Here is a 23,282-nt window from a genome sequence, read left to right as displayed (position 1 = left end):
TCAACAAAGTACGGTTTGAATGTAAACATAGGCCACATCGTCTATACTACAATATATAATTGAATAATAATTATAATAATATTGATACATATTAATGCTAATAAACATATATACTGACAAGAATTTGAGTTGGTTTGTTGGTGTACACCAGTTAATCAGGTACCATCAGGTTTTACGAACCATGTGGGTCCTATATCAACATTTACAACCAGTTCATCACGCCCTCTATAGTTGCCTCTGATTACACTAAAAGGAGAAAACCACGGCCCAGGTTTATGGCTCTGCTTACCGTAAGCACAGAGTCGGCGCGCTTACGGAAGCAGGGAATTATGTGCTTACGGCAACCGTATTTCACGGGATAGCGGCGAGTTTCGGCTTCAGTGCTTGTGCGTTATGCATTACACGAACAATGCAAGCGCAGAAATTTGGCGCTTGCACGGTAAGCGGTGAATCGTGATCGTAAGCGCAGATTTCGGCGGTAAGAAGAGCCATGAGCTTTGGCCCAGATGTGGTGAGTTGCCAGTCTGAAGAAGCCACTAGTGTAGTGGTGAAATGTCACTGAACAATTCAGGAGTTTGTTCTCCATTTGTTTTCATCCACATACTGGAATTGGTAAAATAAACATCTTTACTGAAATTCTTGACACAGTTTAAAATACTATGTTGAAGTTTTTATTTTATTTTTGACATCAATCTTATGTCTCGGGACCACGGTCTCAGGGACAACAAATCTATTCTCGGAACAAACTTGTGTCATCATTGAAGATATGAAACAGTTCACTCTTTGTTCAACCATTCACTGATCATCCTAAACACCTAATCACTGAGTGATAATAAATAAAATATGTGAATGTTTTGTCATCTTAGTTTTCACCCTCGACGATTATGAGCAGTAAATCTCTGTAGGCACCACTGGTGTCATCTTTAATATAATCACCAAGAGTCATTCCATACTGAGTCAAAAACATCTCCTTAATCTCCACTAGATCGATCTGGAAATAAGCAAGAAATTGAGAAATTATATAAACTTTGTCATTATTCACGGTGGTGTCTTGCAGGTGACGAGGTGCGCTCATGTGATCAGGGAGGCCCCCGGCACAGTTAAAGTTGGTGCCTACGTGTACAGGTTCGAGGTGCCCTATGCTGCACTGGATGGACAACGTGACAAAGTGGAGTGGTAGAAGTGTATGAGAGGCTGAGAAGAGCAGCGATTGAAAGAGACCAGCCTTGGATTTCACCAAACTCTTCCTAACTTAGGATTAATCTTAGGACTTAGGACGTGTTAAGTTCCGTATCCATAGACGTAGGACGCATTGAACCGATCCTACGTTAGGACGGGTTACTCGTACACGTTTGGTTGTCAAAGACCAGTCTTCTCACTTGGTGTATTCCAACGTAAGCATAAATAACAAGCCTGTGAAAATTTGAGCTACAAAGGTCATCAACGTTGCGAGCAAATGATACAAGAAAAAACACCACTGCTAGCCGAATTTAGTGTGCTTTCAGATAGGAATAAAAGACTTTTGTCTGGAAGTATTTTATTATATTAGTGGGAAATTACCGCTTTCTCAAAAACTACGCTACTTCAGAAGGAGCCGTTTCTCACAATGTTGTATACTATCAACAGCTCCCCTATGCTCATTACCAAGTCAGTTTTAAGTTTAGTAATTACCAAACGTGTGCATTCCCTTTAATCATAGCGTTTCATGAAATCGCCTGCAGGTGATGGCGGCAACTCCATAGACCCTATCGCAAATACCAATGCGCAAGCGCATACTGTTGAATGAGGTGCATTGTGGGATAGATATGAATCAAATTTGGATACCAGCTAGACCACAATGCACCTAATTCCAAGCTTTACGCGCGCGCCCCAGTATTTGCGAAAAGGTCTATGAGTGCGCCCCATTACAATTTGAGGCTGAGGCTGCCAGGGACACAATTAAGTCCTTGCCAAATTATGATGATGATCACCAATAGTTTCAAGTGCCTTTAAAAAGCGTTCCCGATAAAAACAAATGGTCAAAGCTGATTTAAGAAAAAAGAAAAGAAAAAAAAAAAACTTGTTATTAAAGATTCTATGTCAGATTTTTTTTTGATTTGACCAAAAAATTTTGATTTAAAATTCAATAGGTATTTTGATGGGGGTGCTCATTATTAGTTTTTGTCGGGATCCCGACAATATATCACGTGACCAATTCTTATGTGTTTTATAAGAAACGTTTTAAATTTTTGTCGTGGTTCCTGACCACTAAAAGTAAAAGTAAAACTTTTTTTCGTTAGAGCGGGTGATACTCTTTGAAATACCATTCACTCAAAAACAAATTTTGTTTAATGTTTGGGGCCAAAAATCTGACATAGCATCTTTAAATAGTTACTGGTTTTTGCCCAATAATTAACCAATGTGGTGTGACATGGTTGATGAAAACACAGTACTTGAAGCTGATACCAATAAGCCAACTGAACGTAGGCCTGCTGCTGTGATTGTTTGTGCCCTCAGAGAAGAAATTAAGAATAAAACAGCAATCTCGAAAATCAAAGTTTCGAATTGGACATTTACCTCTGCCCTTGAGACCACGCATCTTATAAGCATCTGGTCATTCGTGCCCAGACCTTTCATCGATTTGTGAAGTCGCCCAGCAAAGAAGGAGCATGGATCACGTACACTCTTCACTGTTATGTAAAAAACATATTATGTTTAAAACGTTTGATGGTTAAAACGTTTTATTATATCTAGCGATATCGCATGCACTCGATACCCTGAACTAAAAACAGTTTCTCAATACAATTTTTGTTGTTGAAATAAATTAGAAATACTTAATCCTAAAACGAGCCAAGCTTGGCAGTAATGTATGATTCAATCTTGTTGTTTAGTTGTATTAACAAGGCAATCTATATGACGAGACGAAATTTCGCCCATTTCTATTACGAGATAATAAGCTGTAATTGCGAGACAACAGTAGAAACTATGTAGACCTACTTCTAAGTTGTAAAATGAGTAGGGTAGATCATATTATGGACTTAGCTTTCGATCCAAATCGGACCTTCTTCAGAAGCAGAAACAAGAAGAAACATAAACACACCCATTTATAGCGAAAAGAAGAGCAAAGGATTAAGGGAAGGGATCCAGAAAGTGCGGGAATTTATAGCCATCCAAAGTTACCAATTTATAAACAATTGGGTGGAAAAGAACCAATAGGAGTAAAGTGGTGAGGACAAAGGCAGGTCAGTACGAAAAGGTTGATTACTGTCCAGTTACATTTACACTTTACAAAGTTACTTTACACGGCGAAATGAGGTTTCCTAGGAAAGAAAGTCAATGTAATGATTAAACTCAATAATATATGTAATGATAAATTCAACGTCTTACCAAGTGAGAGGAATCCGTCTCGTAAATCCCCGGATGTCTCACTTGTTATAGCGCCCTCTATGCCCTTGTCAGATATCTATGATGATGGAATTAAAACAATTCATTTCCTAAGTAAATAATTATGAGTCATCTGCAATGTTGTGATTATTGTTTAAGTTATAAAAAGGAAGGTTAATGGACGACAAAATATGTTTTAGATGATGGGCTGGCCTTTAAGAAGTAAATATAAATATAAGCAGCATCACTTCCAGCAGTCAAGCATTCTCCTGAAGACAAGCAGAGTATGCTGTTCGAAACGTCGATACCAAATCGGATCGTTTAAAACAAATCTAAATTAATTATAAACCAGAATATAAATAAACTGTTTCTCTTTAATGTTCTTCTTAAACATTTAGGTATTCTGACGATAAGAACACTAATTTCATAAATTTGACATTGTTGTGATTGAATGAAATGAATTTCGACACTTGTTAGAGTACCTTACTGTATTCTTCAAACATTGCCCGTAGTTGTGCGTAGCTTCTTGTTGCTAAGATACGATTAAACACGGCCTCGTCCGTGCCCCAGCGTGCCTCGCTGGCCTAATAAAGCAACCACAATAGAAATGAAAACCATTCAAATTTATTTGTTTTTAAATGCACTGGACACTATTTTGTAACAACTAAAAACAACCGTCTGCATAAAAACTTATTTGGTAACGAGCAATGAAGAGCTATTTATGATATAAACCATTGTGTGAAACGGCTCCCTCTGAAATAAACGTTGTTTTTGAGAAAAAAGTAACTTCTCACTCAGTTAATAATTATTAAAAGAATTAAGGGCTAAAGCCTTTTTTATTAGGCATCTGCTGAAAGTACACAAATTTGTGCAACAGGGTGTTTTCCTTCAATATTCTCTAAAACTTCAATTACTAAATTGTGTCAAAATTTTTACAGAATTGTTAATGTTTGCATGTTTGGATACACCAAGTGAGAATACTGTTTTTTTGACAAAGGTGTCCATTGCCTTTATTGTGAAATGACATCTAGTCGTAGTGAGACCTGCAGTGTATAATGCATGGTGTTGGAATTGATTTGAATTGTTTTCGTTGGTCAGTGAGTGAATTATACTATTGAGGGCGTACAGCGAATGGTTACTTTGCTGTATCATTGGACACGGATTTTCACATAGGTTTGTACAGCGAATGTCTGATTTGCTATTTCGTTATTGGACACTGGACTTTCACATATATAGTTGTTTACAACATTGGGATAAGAATGTCTGTCAACTTTCTATTTTCATATTGGACATTAGCCATTCAAATAGGGTTGTAAAGCGAATGTGTGATTTGCTACTTCGATATTGGACATGACATTCACATATAGGTTAGTAATGTTTATCATAAATATACTTTACTATCCTACAAAATGCAAAAGTATGCCATTGGGATACCATGTCAGAAGCCGAATTAACATGGACAAAATGAGAGTACGCTTTAATCGAATGAAGACTTGTTTAAATTAACGTAGTGAAACTTACTTGATTAGGCTTAGTTGTTTTCCCCAATTCTGCCATCGAAAATAAGTACAATTGATATTGCACTATAAATCTTTCCTGCATACCCCATTACCAATCGCTCAGAACATAAAATGCAAGTTTTATTTGCATTCGTTGTAAGGACAGCTGAAAATGATCAAGTAATACTTACTTTGAAGATTTCTTGAGCATCTACCTTTGCTTGATCTACGTCCACTTCAGTGCCTTCTTCTCGTCCAGCCTTTACAATAAAGGTGTCATTACTCAACGTTAACATTATTATATGTTCAGAAAAAACATCTTGATGTACAGATCTGTATACAACAGCGCAGCTAAATGAAATAGGCACTATCTTGGATTTAACAAGTTAGCCTGACGTTTGGTCTGCATGCTACATAGCACACAATGACCACACACTACCATTATTCTCTCGCAACTTCGAGGACCAATGGAGTTAGACATTTTACAGGTTTATTGTTTTATGCACATGTTGAGATACACCAAGTGAGAATACTAGTCTTTGACAATATTACCAAAAGTGTTCAGTGCCTCTAAGTGAAATGACAACTCTTGAATAGAAATAAAATATTGAGTTGAGAACATAATGGTAGTCTTCCACAGTGTCTCAGTGCAGTGAAATCTAATTTTTTTTTTTCTGAATCGGATGATAATGTTCTTACCGAACACATGGATACGAGAAGACGCCTGAAGTCCCCGCTAGTGTCACCAACAATATCTGCTTTCAGATCGCACAGATAGTCTTTTAAAAGTAAATAATAACAATAATGGGTCATGAAGTGGAACTATGTAACATCATGAAGCATTTGAAACGAACTTTGAAATATGGAAACATTCCGTTGTTTGCCCTTTCCCCTTCTTTGATTGTTTTTTGTTTTTTTTTGGTATTTTTTTCTTTTCTTTTTGCGTTCATCACTTGAAAGAACATGTTGCCTTGGATCGGACGAGTTGGTCTTTGAAAAGGCGTTGTGAAATGCAGATGGTTAGAAAGATAGTTCAAGAGTAGAATATGATGATCCACATAAGTATCACTCAAAATTGCACGGTTTTCCTTTTACGTCGCGAACTAACACGACAGGCCATTTTATGGAGTCAAAATTTTGACACCACAAAATGGCCGACCGTGTTTGTTCTCAAACGTAAAAGGAAAACCGTGCAATTTCGAGGCATGTTTGTGTGGATTATTATATTCTAATTTTTAATTAGCCATCTCACCATTTACATAGTATTACAAACGGCTTCAAAAAAATTAACGCTTTCAAAGACCAACTCGACCGATCCAAGGCAACATGTACCTTTAACACGGGCCCTCATAATTATTATTTTCCAACCGAAGGTCACACAATCAGCCTTTTTGAGATATAGCGGACACAATGCTACAACACTATAAAGTTTGGGTAAATTTGCGTGTATACACCCAAACCAAACAGTACACTCCTATCACGTCCGCCATATTAAACTAATGACAGGTATCATGATGAAGGAAATCAAAGTTGCTCGTGCTGAGACTTGGTTCCGATACCATCGATCTGACATCACACTCGTACGACACACAGCAGATGGGTTGTGAATCTACTGAGGCGTCTCAATGTCAATGCAGTCTTACCTTTTTTGTATTGTGCTTTGATTTCTTTTATCTCCTGTGCAATAAAAGGAAATGAAAAAAGTCAAAGTAAGTAGTTAGATTCTTTGATGTGATTTTACCCATACACCGACGGATTTAAGCATTGTATACTCAGTACTTACCAGAGCTCTGTGAACAAAAATCACAGGCACATTACTTGGGTGGGATTCGAACCCATGACCTATGTAATTCTAGAGCAGTGTCTTACCAACTAGACCACTGAGTTTTCCAAGTATCAAGAGGCAGTTCGAATCCTATATTTAGCAGCGTTTGCCGCAACGATTCAATATTATGTAAATTTGCATCGGGATAAAGAATAATTATTAACTTTGGTTTTACCCATACACCGATGTATATAAGCATTGTATAATCAGTACTTACCAGCGCTCTGTGAAAAAGCAACACCACAGGCATAGTTAGATTATAGGAATAATACATTTTCGATGTATCCTTTTTATCGCTGTGTTACCAGCGCTTTGTGTGGACATCCCAGTGTTAAGCCTACCCACACCGGTTTACACTCTGGCACTGGTAAGACATGGGCCAAATTTCCTAAAGCTGCTAAACAGAAAATACTGCATAGCCAATGTCAATGCTAAGCGAAAAAAAAAGGTGAGGCAACAGTCACAACAATGTAAAGTTCATGTAATGTTGGCAACTAACCTTTTTCGGTTTAGCAATACTTTTCTTTGCTTAGCTAGTTTTTGTGCTTCTAGGCTTTATGATTAGGCCCTGGATACTTCACAATGGTCGAGGAGCGATATTAGGGTAACATTGGACTTCTCATAGCGAGAGAGAGAGAGAGAGAGAGAGAGAGAGAGAGAGAGAGAGAGAGAGAGAGAGAGAGAGAGAGAGAGAGAGAGAGAGAGAGAGAGAGAGAGAGAGAGAGAGAGAGAGAGAGAGAGAGAGAGAGAGAGAGAGAGAGAGAGAGAGAGAGAGAGAGAGAGAGGGAGGGGGAGAGCGAGATGGGAGGGGAGAGGGGGAGGGTGGAGGTTCAAATTCTACATTACCTGATTAGTCTTCGTGCAGAGAATTTCTACAAGTGCTTCTTCGTCCGTTCCAAGACCCTTAACGAGGGAAAAAGTGAAATGATGAAATTTACACTTATCAGGTTATCAACCAAATCATGAAATAACAGTACAGGTTTATTGCCAATGGTTACACGGTGTGCTTTTAAATGCTAAACATAAAACTAACTGTAATTGTTTTTTGCTAACAAAACAGTTGCTGACAGTGTAAGCACTTTATGTAATCCACCATATACATCAACTGACAAACCTGTAGAAGTTTGAGATCAATCTGCCATCTGGGTCACGAGAGAATAGTGAAAAACTGACTACAAATAGATTATTTGTTTCTCATCAAATATAACAATTCAGACAGATATAGTTCAAGGGATGTTTTCTACTATCATCATCATTAGACCCTGTATAGTTTATGTAAATCTGTGATCTTCAAGATATTTGTTTATTACCAATATTCTGTAACGTTCCTTTAAAGGCAGTGGACACTATTGGTAATTACTCAAAATGATTATTAGCATAAAACCTTTCTTGGTGACAAGTAATGGGAAGAGGTTGTTGGTATAAAACATTGTGAGAAACAGCTCCCTCTGAAGTGCCATAGTTTTGGAAAAAGAAGTAATTTTCCACGAATTTGATTTCGAGACCTCAAGTTTAGAACTTGAGGTCTCGAAATCAACCATCTAAACGCACACAACTTCGTGTGACAAGGGTGTTTTCTTCTTTCACTATTATCTCGCAACTTTGATTACCGATTGAGCTCAAATTTTCACAGGTTTGTTATTTTATGCATATGTTGAGATACACCAACTGTGAAGGCTATTCTTTGACAATTACCAATAGTGTCTACTGCCTTTAAAAATTGAATTATGCTACACGCTAACTAAATTATTTATGTCCATATACAAATGTATTTACTGTCACTGAGGATGTCTTATTTAATTGAAACTGAACCGTCAAAATGATAGAAACATTACCTTTGTTGCTTCGTAGAGGCACCGTGCGTAGTATTCAACAGGTCGATCCATTAAAGCTCGTACTGTCCTCCGAAAATTACCACTTAGTTTACTTTGGAAATGCCCAATCAGGTCCTGCCATTATTCAGTAAATAATAATTATTGAATAGTAATTATCAAAATAATGGGTCCGGTTTACCGTCCATACCAAACCGGGCCCATTTAAGGGCTCCATTGTTTTTGTATTATTGTGTCTCTTGTACAGTCTTTTGTGTATATTACTTGTTGCAACAGCACAAACAATTGTGAAATTTAACTGAACTAATGATAATTCAGTATGAGTATAAAGTTCTAACACATATCGGTGCGAATGGGTAAAAACCAAAATGAATATTCAATAAATGCATATTTAACATTTTAAAAATCGTTTGCAGTAACCGCTGCTTAAACATAGGATTCGGACTGCCTTTAGCTACTTAGCAATCTCAGTGGTCTAGTTGGTAAGACACTGCTCTAGAAGTGCCTAAGGTATTGGGTTTGAATACCACCCGAGTAACATGGCTGTGATTTTTTTTTAATTTTCTTTTTTACCGAACTCGGGAAAGTACTGAGTATACAGTGCTATAACGTACATCGGTATATATGGGTCAAAACAAAATGAGCTCTTACTTTATTCCAGATGCAAGTTTAACATCAATTAAAAAAGATCGATAATTACTGATAGTTAAGCCCAGTTCATACTTCCTGCGAATGCGAATGCGAATGCGAAGCGAATTTGCCGTGAATGGGACGTCACAACCCTCCTTTCGCAGCGATATTCGCAAGTGAGTCGAGCAGAGGGCAATTGCTGCGAATTATTCGTTGCGAATTTATGACGTCAACATTCGCTTTGCATTCGAATTCGCAGGAAGTATGAACCAGGCTTAAGGCCGTGTCCGAAACGGCGACTTCGGGTTCAGCTACGACTAGATCGCGCGCGTCTGTCGCTGACTAGCCGTAGCTGTAGCCAAAGTCGCTGTTTCGGAGACTTAAAGACACTGGACACTGTTGGTAATTGTCAAAAACCAGTCTTCTCTCTTGCTGTATCTCAGCATATGCACAAAATAACAAACCTGTGAAAATTTGAGCTCCATTGATTGTTGAACTTGCGAGATAAAAATGAAAAAAAAACAAAAAAAAACCTTGTCACATCACACGAAGTTGTGTGCTTTCAGATGCTTGATTTCGAGACTTCAAATTCTAAATCTGAGGTCTCGAAATTAAAGGCAGTGGACACTATTAGTAATTGCTCAAAATAATTATTAGCATTAAAACCTTTCTTGGTAACGAGTAATGGGGAGAGGTTGATAGTATAAAACATTATGAGAAAAGACTCCCTCTGACGTAAATGTAGTTTTCGAGAAAGAAGTAATTTTCCACGAATTTGATTTTAAGACCTCAGATTTAGAATTATTTGAGGTCTCGAAATCAAGCATCTTCGTGTGACAAGGGTGTTTTTTTCTTCTTTTATTATTATCTTGCAACTTTGACGACCGATTGATCTCAAATTTTCACAGGTTTGTTATTTTATGCATTTGTTGAGATACACCAACTGTGAAGGCTAGTCTTTGACAATTACCAATTTTTTTTTTAAAGTGTCCAGATTCTTTAAACTCGTGGAAAATTACTTCTTTCTCAAAAACTACGTAACTTCAGAGGGAGCCGTTTTATACTATCAACAGCTCCCCATTTATACTGGTTACCAAGTAAGGTTTTATGCTAATAATTATTTTGAGTAATTACCAATAGTGCCCACTGCCTTTAAAGAGACTTACCCGACCGAAGGCAGTGACGTAATAAGCTCGTAATTGCTGTCTTTGAGCATTGGAGCGGTGCGCAAGGATGTCAATGATAGCTTTCTCATCAGTACCTGTAATAATCAGAGTGAGAGGTGGTAACAAAAGAATAATGGTACATTGTATGTATTTTACTCTAACCTGGAATGTGCACTACCCTAAGAGTCAGGTCTATGTGTGACAAAAGCCCTTTTCACACTACAGAGCCATTTCCCGGGAAATAAACACCCTTAACCCTACCTGTTAGCAGGGTTATTTATTCCCTAGGTAAAAATAATTTCCCGGGAAAATCCCGGCAGTTTTTTCGTAGCGTGAGAAGATCGACCAAAAGTCTCTGGAATTTAACGGGAAACAAACACATGTATGGTGTAAAAAGGTCAACTGACTTGACCTTTCCGCATCATATAAGAGGGGGGTCAGGTTAAAGTGTCTGAACAGTATGTTTTTTACTCGTTATACTTTGCACACAGACCTATCGACCTACTTGTGATGAAGTGGAGACCTTGTTTCTTTCTGGCAGGTTGGTGCCTTGCCGACAGCCAGTGCTGGGTTTTGCTGGTGCCCCCCCCCCCCCCCACACACAAGAACCTAGTAAACTCTGGGTGCGTTCGTTTAGCTTCCCTGAGTCGACCCCGATGTGGCGTATTTTTTTTTTCAGGACGAACGTGGGCAAACAATTACCCCACGTTCGTCCTCGAACCTGGAAAAAACCCCAGACACATCATCACGTGAGCCTTCCCGTCGTGACGTCAGTGCACCTCGGGCCAGCCCCAAGTGACCCAATCCACAAGCGGGGCTCTTGGGGCTGGCCCGAGGTGCAATGACGTCACCACGGGAAGGCTCACGTGATGATGTGTCTGGGTTTTTTTCCAGGTTCGAGGACGAACGTGGGGTAATTGTGTGCCCACGTTCGTCCTGGAAAAAAATAAATAAAATACGCCACATCGGGGTCGACCCAGGGAAGCTAAACGAACGCACCCTGGACACAGCGCCCTCTCATGATGTGAACAGTGAAAAACACGTTAAAAAATTGAATGTTTAGGGAAGCATTCTTTATTAATGAGTTAATTTATTTACTTGTTTTACTAAGGGAATAAAAGAGTACCCACGACCCTGCAAGGTTTAAGAACGAGTCACTACTCTTTTATTTCGATTCATAAATGTCTTTGTGGATAAAATGATTAATAAAGTAAGAAACTCTGTAAAACTGTTCCGTTTTCCAACATCCTTGAGCTCTGTACGTGTGTTGCATTTTTTTTACTGAGACAGACTTCGGATATGCATTCGTGCGCGTAGTATGCATCTAAACGTATCCGAAAACAACCAGTTATAAACAGCTCCAGCTGGTCGTTATCAACTGTTTAAACAACCCGTGTGACGCGCTCTCCACCAATAGGAATAGAGAAACTGTCTGAGGTATTTATGAATTATGAATAAATTGTTGAGTTAAAACATTTCAGTGCGTTGGTGTAATTGATTATATATATTTACATTTTGGATTGAGGCGTGTTATTATGGACTGGCATAATTCGGTCACTAGGGCGCACATATCCCCCCTTGGACTAAAGTGGCCTAGAAGTGGGTCATATTTTCAATTACAGCCCCCTTTTGGTCACTCACAGTAACTCGAGTAGAATGCACGTGAACTATGGCCTCATTTCATGTCAATAAGTCTACTATATTTACCTATACCCTGCATCGCCTTATGCAGTATCAGTGAATCTTTCACCTTGTCAAATTCTGTGCATGCCTGTATTGTCCCCTGGATACAAACAACAATATAATCACAAACATTATTGTTATGGTATTTTTGACAACAATACCAAATAAATCTCAAACAATTACCGGTATTAAGGGAGATGTTCTATTTTATTTCAGTTTGGCGGTTTGTCCGGTTTTTGTTTATGGGTATAAACTTAAAAGTACAAAACAAAGTAACAATCTACGGTGTGTTGACCACATAGCCACTGGACACCTCTGGTATGTGTCAAAGACCAGTATTCTCACTTGGTGTATCCCAACACAAACATTAACTTAATTGGTCATCAAGTTGCAAGTGAGAATAATGAAAGAAAAAACCACACTTGTTGCACAATAGGGCTTCAGGCCTGAAGTATTTTATTATTTGAGTAGGAAATATGTTATACTATCAACAGCTCTCCATTGCTTGTTACCAAGAAGTTGTTATGTTAGCAATTAAAGCTTGAGTAATAACCAATATTGTCAATTGTCTTTAATGAATGCATAAATTGTTTGGATTAAGATTCGAGACAAAGTAATACTTACTTTATAATCATCCATGATTTCTAACAATACGGAGTAAGCAGTCGGTGTATTATGATGGGATGCTCAGGTGATCAAGTCTAGTCAATTCTCCAGGTGTAGACTAAAGTATGGTATGATTGTCAATAGTACGGGTAATTGATAACCATGAATTTGTACGATCGTAAAAAGTCTCGCGCCGCTATCAATATTTATGTCTTGAGATTAAACAAAAGAACATTATTTTGTTTCTGGAGTTCAGCCAAGAGTGAAATATGCCGGTTAAATTTCCGTTGAATGTAAATTAGTTGACTTGAATTCTGCGCACTGAACGTGTGGTAGGCCTTCCATGTAGTTTAATGATGTATCTGCACGACCGTAGATTGAAGTTTTAGCTACTTGCGACTACCGACAATTTCTCTAATTCAAAACAGATATTATCGGTTTATTAAATTTCCTGTAAGACTGTTCCATTTTTCACAAAGGTGAAGTACGAGTCATCTTGAGTATGTAAAACGGTCTTCTAAAGCTTGCCGCTTTATGCCGCAATGGAAGCTTAAATGCAGTCTTTTGTAGTGGAATGTTCTCTAAGATACTTCTAAAGAATTGATTTCTTTTCTTTGCAAAATTTTAGACAACAGGACAGCGATTGCATATATACATGCAATGGTCACTTTCCCGCTCAAATGCAGCACAATTAAAACTATTTTTTTTATTAAAAGACATTCAACATGTTCATGCATTTTCTCTAAATCGATCAAATTATTGTTTCATTTGAATTTTTTGCATTACTTGAACACATGGTTAAAGGCACTGGACACTATTGGTAATTGATGTATGCAAAATAATTGTAAGCATAAAAACTTACTTAGTAACAAGCAATGGAGAGCTGTTAAATAGTATAAAACATTGTGAGAAACGCCTCCCTCTGAAGTAACGTAGTTTTTGAGAAGAAGTCGTTTCTCACTAAAATATCTGAATTGAATTGAGACCTCAGCTGAAGTCCTGAATTCAAGGCATCTGAAAGCTCACAACTTGTGTGACAAGGGTGTTTTTTCTTTCATTATTCTCTCGCAACTTCGACGACCACTTGAGTTCAAATGTTCACAGGCCTGTAATTTTACGCATGTGTTGAGATACACCAAGTGAGAAGACTAGTCTTTGACAATATGACCAATAGTGTCCAATGTCTTTAAGCTCTTTTGTCAGGGTTTGTTTCAGTCATTCTGTTTCGTTCAACAAAACCCAAGACTACATTTTCACCATTCTTTTATAATAATTGAATTTCTACGATCGATTTACAATATTTGATGAAATTGAATGGGTGACCAACAGCCTCTTGCTGTTGGTTTTAAAGGGCTTTAATGTACGAAACAAAACATAGATTTACATTTAACTACGGTTTGAAGATAATGATGGTAGAAAGCTTCTCCTTATATTGCTGAGGTGCTTGGTTTTTGAGAAATGATTAAAGACAGTGGACAGTATTGGTAATTGTCAAAGAACAGTCTCCTCACTTGGCTTATCTCAACATATACATAAAACAACAAACCTGTTAAAATTTGAGCTCAATCGGTCGTCGAAGTTGCGAGATAATAATGAAAGAAAAAAACACCCTTTTCACACGAAGTTGTGTGCTTTCATAATAATTATGCTTGATTCCGAGACCTCGAATTCTAAATCTGAAAATTACTTCTCTCTCTCGAAAACTACGTCACTTCAGAGGAAGCCGTTTCTCTCAATGTTTTATAATATCAACCTCTCCCCATTACTCGTTACCAACAGTATAGCGAAGTCGTGAGTTTGGTCGCACAGTCGCGTCTTTCTACTTTCAACCTCGTACGAGTGGGTAGAAAGTACTCATTCACAGTACGTGTATCGTACAGAGTACGCATGGACATGTAGGTAGTTGTACATGCGCTATACACGTATTGTATGCATGCTTTGTGTTACGTGTGGGGGCATGTGCGCTGGCAGAATTTCAGTGGGGACTCGGATTTATGCTGGTCGCGGCTGGCTGGAGCGCCTTGATCAAGGCTAACCACCTTCAACAGCCTGGGGCCAAAACCATCACGTCCAGCCTTGGTGGTCAAGACCACGCAGCAAAAGGATTACCTCACACGGCACCACACCCACAAAATGGAACAGCTCATCCACTGGCTCTGTGTCCTGCAGTGGATTTCACAAAGAATTTAAATAGACTAGTCTTATGTCGAGGTAGAACGAGTTACTCGTCCTAACTTAGGACAAGCCTTAAGTTTTTAATAGGACTAGTCGTAAGTTAGGACCATCTTTGTGAAATAAACCCCAGGGTACATAAGCTGACGAAGTCAACTGAACTCTGCTGAATCAGGGTATCAGTTAAATTCCTGGCGATATTAGCAAAAAGATTATTAAACTTAATTGCAATGGCATATCCTTTATTCATAAATACCCCAGACAGTTTCGCTATTCCTATTGGTTGAGAGCGCGTCGCGTGGGTGTGTATAAACCTTTGTTTTTAACCAGTAAAAAGTGTTAAAACATGGGCGTGACACGCGAGCTTGCACCTGTGCTTATAAGACAGTTTCTTCATTCCTATTGGTCGACGGCAACGGCTGAAACAGTTGGGCCACATCACGCGATACGCGCGACGCGCACAACATTCCCTTACAATGAGTTGTTTACCCGAGGGCGGCGTGTTGATGTTTTTTGACCGAAAAGGTATTTATGAATGGGAATCAAAGTGTGTTGAATCGGTTTTCAACTAGTGGTATTTACCTCGACTTCGCCTCGGTAAAATAATCAAGAACCAGGCCTCGTTGGGTTTAAACCACTAGTTGAAAACCTCTTCACCACACATTGATTCCCTTATTAAACTTAATTGCAATGGCATATCCTTTAGTCAAAATTACATTACCGGGTCTGATGTTGTTTTCATTGACTTTTTTTTAGTGCCATGCAGAAAGTTTTTTAATGACCTTCCATAAAAACCAGCATTTTTTATGGAAAATTCATAAAATTCACGACTCATAAAATTCACGTTTCAATGTACGTTTATAGGTATTTGCTGTAATAAGGCAGTGGCGTTTGATATAAAGGCACAGCTCGTAGCAAATCACCTGCACAAACTTTGTTCAAGTATTAACATCATCATCAGAAGAAGAACATCTAAATATGACAAGCATGTTGACCGCACTGTTGATTGTGACCATCTTGGTCAATACTGTTCCGTCGTCGTATTGCGTCTACTCAGGTTGTTCAACCGAATCAATCAATTGACAACATTGATGACCATCAAATACAACAGATCATGTCCCAGAGATCTGGTATTGAAGAAATTGAACAAAATCCGCAACTCTTGTCCAATGCCACATACCATAAATCATTTGTGACGCTCACTCCGCGGCAGAACCAACAGATTCTGAGAGAGTATCCTAAGATGTTCAGGGACAAGAAGTCAGTCATAACCTCTTCATCCGTAGTTGAGACTGAAACGATGACTCAGATATGTTCGTCCGAAGCAGGAGCTGCACGTTGAGCGAGCAAAATACGTGAACGTGATCGTCAAAAATTCAGTTGTTTCTGAGTGACGTCGACACGTTTGGCTTATTGCATGCTCACGTACGACGGCTGCGCGCACGTACGTACCTGACGTGAAAAATGGTAACTTCACGTATGCTTAAAACGTGAGATTTTAACGACACACTTTTACGACGTTCACGTTCACGCGGAACGTGCAGCTAAACCTCAATATTGCACAAAATGCTTTCCAATTTTAAAAGGTATTTTACCTTGGATCGGTCGAGTTGGTCTTTGAAAAGCGTTTGAAACCGTTTGTTTTAAAAAGCAACGGTTAGAAAGATGTTTTAACAGTAGAGTGCAATTATCAACACACTGCAACGGTTTTCCTTGTACGTCGTGAACTAATAATGTATGCTTTCTTTTTTAGTCAAAGTTTTGACTCAAGAAAATGGCCGACCGTGTTAGCTTGCAAAGTAAAAGGAAAACTATGCAATCTAGTCATATGCAATCTAGTCATGTCTGTGTGGATCATTGTATGATACTATAAAACATCTTCCAATACCATAATGCATTTCATAATGAACGATTTCAAAGGATTTTCATAGACCAACCCTTCCGATCGAAGACAACGTGTCACTTTAATAATATTTTAAAGGGTTCAAGCATGTTTTTCCGGTAGTTCCCTAATGTAGAATGAGTTTTGGTGTGTTACGAAGTTGCTACTACTTTATGTTTTAATAGTAACTATTAGCTGATCAATTACCTGGTTTAGCTGAGCCAGCGAAAAATGGTCCAGAAGTGGATCTGGCAATTTTTGAGTCTTACATTAGTCTTCTACTGACAATGTCACAGCCGTTTACATTATGTCGGCTTAGTTATAAATCATTTAAAATGTTTACTTCATAATGGTGTTCTGGTTTTTAGTCTATATACAGCTGTAGAAAATCTCTGTGACTATTTCGTTCATTGTAAACACCCGTATTTAATGGTATTTACGTTCATACGTTTGTTGCCTTTATTTAAATGTTTACTTTCTATCCACCCGAACACCATGTATATGTTATTAAAACAACTCTGCACAGAACGTAATAAATTACAGTGTTTTATTTCATTCTTGATTGCACGCGGTAAACTTAAAGGAACAAGTTGCCTTTGATTGGTCGAGTTGGTCTTTGAAAAGCGTTACTTTGTAACCGTTTTTAGTACAATGCATATCGGTAGAAAGATGGTCTAAAAGTAGAATACAATGATCCACACAAAAACGCCTCGAAATTGCACGGTTTTCCTTTTTACCTCGTCGACTACCACGGCCGGCCATTTATGGGAGTCAAACTTTTAACTCCCATAAATGGCCGACCGTGTTAGTTCGCAAAGGAAAACCACGCAATTTTGAGGCAAATTTGTGGGGATCATTGTATTCTACTTTTAAAACATTTTTCCAACCATAAGCACTTTATAACAAACGGTTATAAACGCTTTTTATAGACCAACTCGTCCGATCCAAGGCAATGTGTTCCTTTAACTGCTCGCATGACACGGTGTTTTATTTCAGTTCTGTATGGTAATCAGTTTTATAACACACCTCTTGCTTTTCCTGTATTCTGGTTGGCTGAAACACGGTCACGTGGGATGAACTAATATAGGCTAGTGATCGCGCGCGCGTGTTTTGCGGGAATAGTACCAGAGCGGGCACTAGTCTTTGCAAATAGTGCCCGCGGTAACAGCGCCCTCTCTTGACTTGAACCGTGAACAAACTACAAAATTCCTTTTTCTGTTCTTATTTGACATTTTAATACCGAGCTGTGTTATAAAACACATATTGATTGGCATAATTCGGTCTATTCCCCCTCGGGCCTGTGAGTGACGAGAAGAGACCTTCGGCCTCGGGAAATAGGTCGCTCTTCTGGTCACTCAAAGTCCCTCGTGGGAATAGACGTATACTAGTTACCTCGTTGCCAGTCAATATGTGTATACTAGTTAATAGCAGGAACCACACAACGCGGCGCAACGGGCTCTATTTGCCGTGCTTCAAGGGACACGTTGCTTTGGATCGGGCGAGTTGGTTTATAAAAGCGTTTGAAACCGTTTGTTATGAAATGCGTAATGGTTAAAAGTATAATTAAATGATCAACACATATGCTTCATAATTTCGCGGTATTCATTTCACTCTGCTACTGGTTGGCCATTTTGTGGTTTTTCACGACGTATAAAAGGTAAACCTTCTGCATCCGTCGATTATGCTTCCATAATTGCCTCAGTCTCATTGCGTTTTATGTAAGTATTTGTCTTGTAGTTCTTTACATAATTTTGTGCTCAATTGAACTTCTCTATTATGTACGTTTCTTCATACTTGCAATATGGAAAATATTGAGTTGAATTAAACAGAAACGCGCACTCAGTCCCAAACCGTGGATTTGCACACTTTGTCTTTTTTGGCTATTGTTTTCATAAGGTTTTGTATAAACGGTTGAAAAGAAGAGAACACGCCGATTAAATACTCGGTTCAACAATCACAACGACACAACGACACAACGACACATCGATACGTACAAGTACTTAGTGAATAAAACAATATCACAAGATGTACAACAATTATGAACACGCTGCATGCAGACTATCAAAAGTGCAAGTTACAAACTGCCACCGTTTCAGACAGGCGCGCCATAGTCGCGCCGACCAAAATAGATAAGGAGCGACTCAAGTCGTTCAACTGCAACAGTCGACCTTTCGACTTCTTCACGCATCCAGTCGCTCCTAACTGTTTCGGAAGTCGAATATTTCCGTATATCCGTATACACTGTGCGCGCGATGCGTGCAATCACACCGCGAGACCCACCCGTATTCACACTGTCAAATCGTACGACTACTGTGCACACAAGTCATCCCACTCGTACCACTAACCGCATGCGGAGTGAATACGAGTGTTCTTTTTAATACAGCAGCGGTCTTTTTTTCGGAGTGAATAATACGACTGCCTTTAGCAAGGCTATCCTTGTAGTTAAGAACCTTCCATAGACTTTGTGCACAAAATATCAAGGACCTTCCGATGGTTCCAAACTCTAGTCAGACTTAATTGTCCATGTCAGACACACCTACTTCGTGTTAGTGGGAAATTTAATGCATATTTTGATTAAAAACAAATTATGAGAGTTAATTAATTTTGATAATTATATGCATTCAGATATTCACGGGGATTAGTTCCAGACCGTATCATTTTTATGTTCTGCAAAATTGAATTTGTCAAAAAAAATATACCCGGATAAATGGAAAGTCAGAGCTAAATATAGGATTTTAAAAGCAAATTTTCTTCCATGAAGCTGTGTACAGCGTGGAACGTTACTGTTGAAAATTAGAGTCACGGCCAAGTGGATTTGCCAAAGAGAGATTGTTACCATTGGCCAATGGTTAAAGGGGCAGGGCGTTGGTGTATAGTCCTTTGCTGTTAACGCAGTGGTGGTTGGTATAAAGACACAACAACTATCTCGGATCAGACCACTTGTAAAAACTTTGTTCGAGTTTTACCATTATTATCAGAAGTGTGACACCTACAAAATACAACCATGTTCACCGCACTGATAATTGTGACCATCTTTGTTAACACTGTGCCGTCGTCGTATTGCGTCTACTCAGGTTGTTCTCATTGTCTAACCGAACCAATTGACAAATTGAATGACCTTCAAATACAACAGATCGTGTCCCAGAGATCTGTTATTGAAGAAATTGAACAAAATCCGCAACTCCTGTCCAATGCCACATACCAGAGATCATTTGTGACACTCACTCCGCGGCAGAACCAGCAGATTCTGAGAAGGTACCCTAAGATATTCAGGGAAAAGGAGTCAGTCCTTACCTCTTCATCGGCAGTTGGGACTGAAACAAACTTAAACTTGAAACGGATATGCCCGCCAATATTAGTACATGAACGTCTTGTCATGTTATATACGGAAGGACAATTGGTTCAAGTCGTGCAGGTAAGTAACGGGTTTCCTTCTATTGTGGAATGGGTGTTGGGATTGTTCTGCTGGGTTGTGGAGTCATTAACTTGCTAAGCAGGAAACTGGTCCCATTCAGTGAACATTATCTTCGGAAAATCTATTTAAGCTTCCAGAAGTAAAAAAAAAAACATTGTTTAACACCGTTCCATCCCCATCAATGTAGGCTAGATCATAAACTACCCTTATGGGCCACAATTTACTATTGTTTTTATAGATGCCTGGACAAAATGATAACCAGTTGATTTTTGATGAAACCTGCAAGGACGAGACTTCGTGGGGCAAGATATGCCGTGTAGTTGATCGCACTGTGCTCGGACTCTTCATTAATGTAAGCGGCGTAAAGGAGAATGGTAGGTATAGCGAGAACGTCGTCTACTCCTATATCATCGTACGGTACTGTGCAGCATTTGAGCCCTAAAGGTCGTTGGTCTGACTCCTGGAGCTCGAGTAGGTCCCAGCTGGTCCACCACCGGGTTTAGCTGAGCCTACATAGAGTACTTTACATTCTATACACGATATTAAACATAATAGAGAGGTAGCTGCACGTAACGCGAGCAAAATACGTGAACGTGAACGTCAAAAATTCAGTTGTTTCTGTGTGACGTCGACACGTTTGGCTTATTGCATGTTCATGTATGACGTCTGCGCGCACGTACGTACCTGACGTGAAAAATGGTAACTTCGGGGCCCAATTTCATAGCTTTGCTTAAGTACATTTTTTTGCTTACTATAGCAGAAAAATTTGCTTAATTCATTTTTGATTCACATGGTAAACTTAAAGGAAAACGTTGCCTTTGATTGGTCGAGTTGGTCTTTGAAAAGCGTTACTTTGTAACCGTTTTTAATAAAACGCATATCCGATATGAGTCCAAAAATGGTAAATTTAATGCATATTTTGATTAAGAACAATTTATGAGACCTATTGAATTTTTATTATTGTATGCACTCAGATCTTCACGAGGATTAGTTCTAGACCGTACCATTTTATTGTTCTGCAAAATTGAGTTTGTTAAAATAAAAAAGTATACCCGGATAAATGGAAAGTCGGAGCAAATTATTTATTTATTTATACGTCCCATAATTTGCAGGTGTTTCCACCTGTCTTGTAAAATAGGGACAACATGTGCGGCACCTATATGTAGCCCGAGCTCTAAATGTCACCCAAAATAAAATGTATCACCAAAGCTGAACCTAAATGTCGCCCGCCCAAAATGTAGCCCCGAAGTTGTACCTTAGTGTCGCCAAGACCTGAATGTCGCCCCGAAGTTGTACCTAAATGTTGCCCCGACCTAAATGTCGCCCCGAAGTTGTACCGAGATGTCACCCCGACCTAAATGTAGCCCCAAAGTTGTACCTCAATGTCGTCTGACCTAAATGTAGCCCCGAAAATGTACCCGTTAGATTTCACCCCGACCTAAATGTAGCCCCAAAGTTGTACCCAGATTTCGCCCCGACCTAAATGGAGCCCCAAAGTTGTACCCAGATTTCACCCCGACCTAAATGGAGCCCCAAAGTTGTACTCAGATGTCGCCCCGACCTAAAATCTTAAGCCCAAGCTGTACCTAAATGTCCGTCAAAGTTGAACCTAAAAGTTTGGGTGGCTTTTAGGTGCCGCACAGACTGCCCTAAACTGTAGTCAGACTTTATGGTCCATGTTAGACACACAAACTTCGTAAAAATGGTAAATTTAATGCATATTTTGATTAAAAACAAATTATGAGACCTATTAAATTTGTATTATTGTATGCACTCAGATCTTCACGAGGTTAGTTCCAGACCGTATCATTTTATTGTTCTGCAAAATTGAATATGTCAAATAAAAATGTATACCCGGATAAAAATGGAAAGTCTGAGCTAAATGGAGGATCATAGACGCAATTTTCTTAGTAACCGTATTTATAACGCACCCTTTGCCAAAGGATACAAAGCGCCAGGTATTTTTACGGCAAGGTGAGTGGGACGAAGTTTGAATTATGAGACCTAATCCGGAGCACCATGAAATGGTTTACAATGTGATGTGGCGCAATATGCTGCCAATCTAGACAGGAACACCGGGCGACAATTGACAATGTCTATACAGCACACCAAGTTTCAACTCAATCGGCAGTTTGGAATTGGTTTAATAGATACAAGGCTTCAAAAAGTGCACTTTTATGGCCTTAACCACGTGAAACGATGACTCAGATATGTCCGTCCGAAGCAGGAGCCGCACGTTGAGCGAGCAAAATACGTGAACGTGATCGTCAAAATTCAGTTGTTTCTGAGCGACGTCGACACGTTTAGCTTATTGCATGCTCACGTACGACGTCTGCGCGCACGTATGTACCTGACGTGAAAAATGGTAACTTCACGTATGCTTAAAACGTGAGATTTTAACGACACACTTTTACGACGTTCACGTTCACGCGGAACGTGCAGCTAAACCTCAATATTGCACAAAATGCTTTCCAATTTTAAAAGGTATTTTACCTTGGATCGGTCGAGTTGGTCTTTGAAAAGCGTTTGAAACCGTTTGTTTTAAAAAGCAACGGTTAGAAAGATGTTTTAACAGTAGAGTGCAATTATCAACACACTGCAACGGTTTTCCTTGTACGTCGTGAACTAATAATGTATGCTTTCTTTTTTAGTCAAAGTTTTGACTCAAGAAAATGGCCGACCGTGTTAGTTTGCAAAGTAAAAGGAAAACTATGCAATCTAGTCATATGCAATCTAGTCATGTCTGTGTGGATCATTGTATGATACTATAAAACACCTTCCAATACCATAATGCATTTCATAATGAACGGTTTCAAAGGATTTTCATAGACCAACCCTTCCGATCGAAGACAACGTGTCACTTTAATAATATTTTAAAGAGTTCAAGGATGTTTTTCCGGTAGTTCCCTAATGTAGAATGAGTTTTGGTGTGTTACGAAGTTGCTACTACTTTATGTTTTAATAGTAACTATTAGCTGATCAATTACCTGGTTTAGCTGAGCCAGCGAAAAATGGTCCAGAAGTGGATCTGGCAATTTTTGAGTCTTACATTAGTCTTCTACTGACAATGTCACAGCCGTTTACATTATGTCGGCTTAGTTATAAATAATTTAAAATGTTTACTTCATAATGGTGTTCAGGATTTTAGTCTATATACAGCTGTAGAAAATCTCTGTGACTATTTCGTTCATTGTAAACACCCGTATTTA

General features: G+C 38.9%; 2 protein-coding genes across 2 annotated transcripts; one reads left to right on the top strand and one right to left on the bottom strand.

The window, feature by feature from the left end:
• Positions 1–41: 41 nt before the first annotated feature.
• On the bottom strand, positions 42–12,637 carry LOC117304770 (annexin-B12-like). Its single transcript, XM_033789377.1, has 12 exons — positions 12,623–12,637; positions 12,023–12,098; positions 10,316–10,410; positions 8,523–8,636; positions 7,534–7,590; positions 6,506–6,539; positions 5,562–5,641; positions 5,054–5,122; positions 3,846–3,947; positions 3,367–3,442; positions 2,557–2,669; positions 42–991 (listed from the first exon to the last, which is right to left on the bottom strand). The coding sequence occupies exons 1-12, from the start codon at positions 12,635–12,637 to the stop codon at positions 863–865; spliced, it is 960 nt and encodes a 319-aa protein (XP_033645268.1). The 3' UTR covers positions 42–862.
• A 6,900-nt stretch (positions 12,638–19,537) lies between these two features.
• Positions 19,538–21,832, top strand: LOC117304430. The gene is made up of 2 exons (XM_033788889.1): positions 19,538–20,073; positions 20,312–21,832. Exons 1-2 carry the CDS (start codon positions 19,663–19,665, stop codon positions 20,513–20,515), a joined length of 615 nt encoding a protein of 204 aa, XP_033644780.1. The 5' UTR covers positions 19,538–19,662; the 3' UTR covers positions 20,516–21,832.
• Positions 21,833–23,282: the final 1,450 nt, after the last annotated feature.

This window comes from Asterias rubens, chromosome 21, assembly GCF_902459465.1.
Source record: "Asterias rubens chromosome 21, eAstRub1.3, whole genome shotgun sequence".
NCBI classification, from domain to species: Eukaryota; Metazoa; Echinodermata; class Asteroidea; order Forcipulatida; family Asteriidae; genus Asterias; species Asterias rubens.
This window is presented reverse-complemented; position numbering and strand designations above follow the sequence as displayed.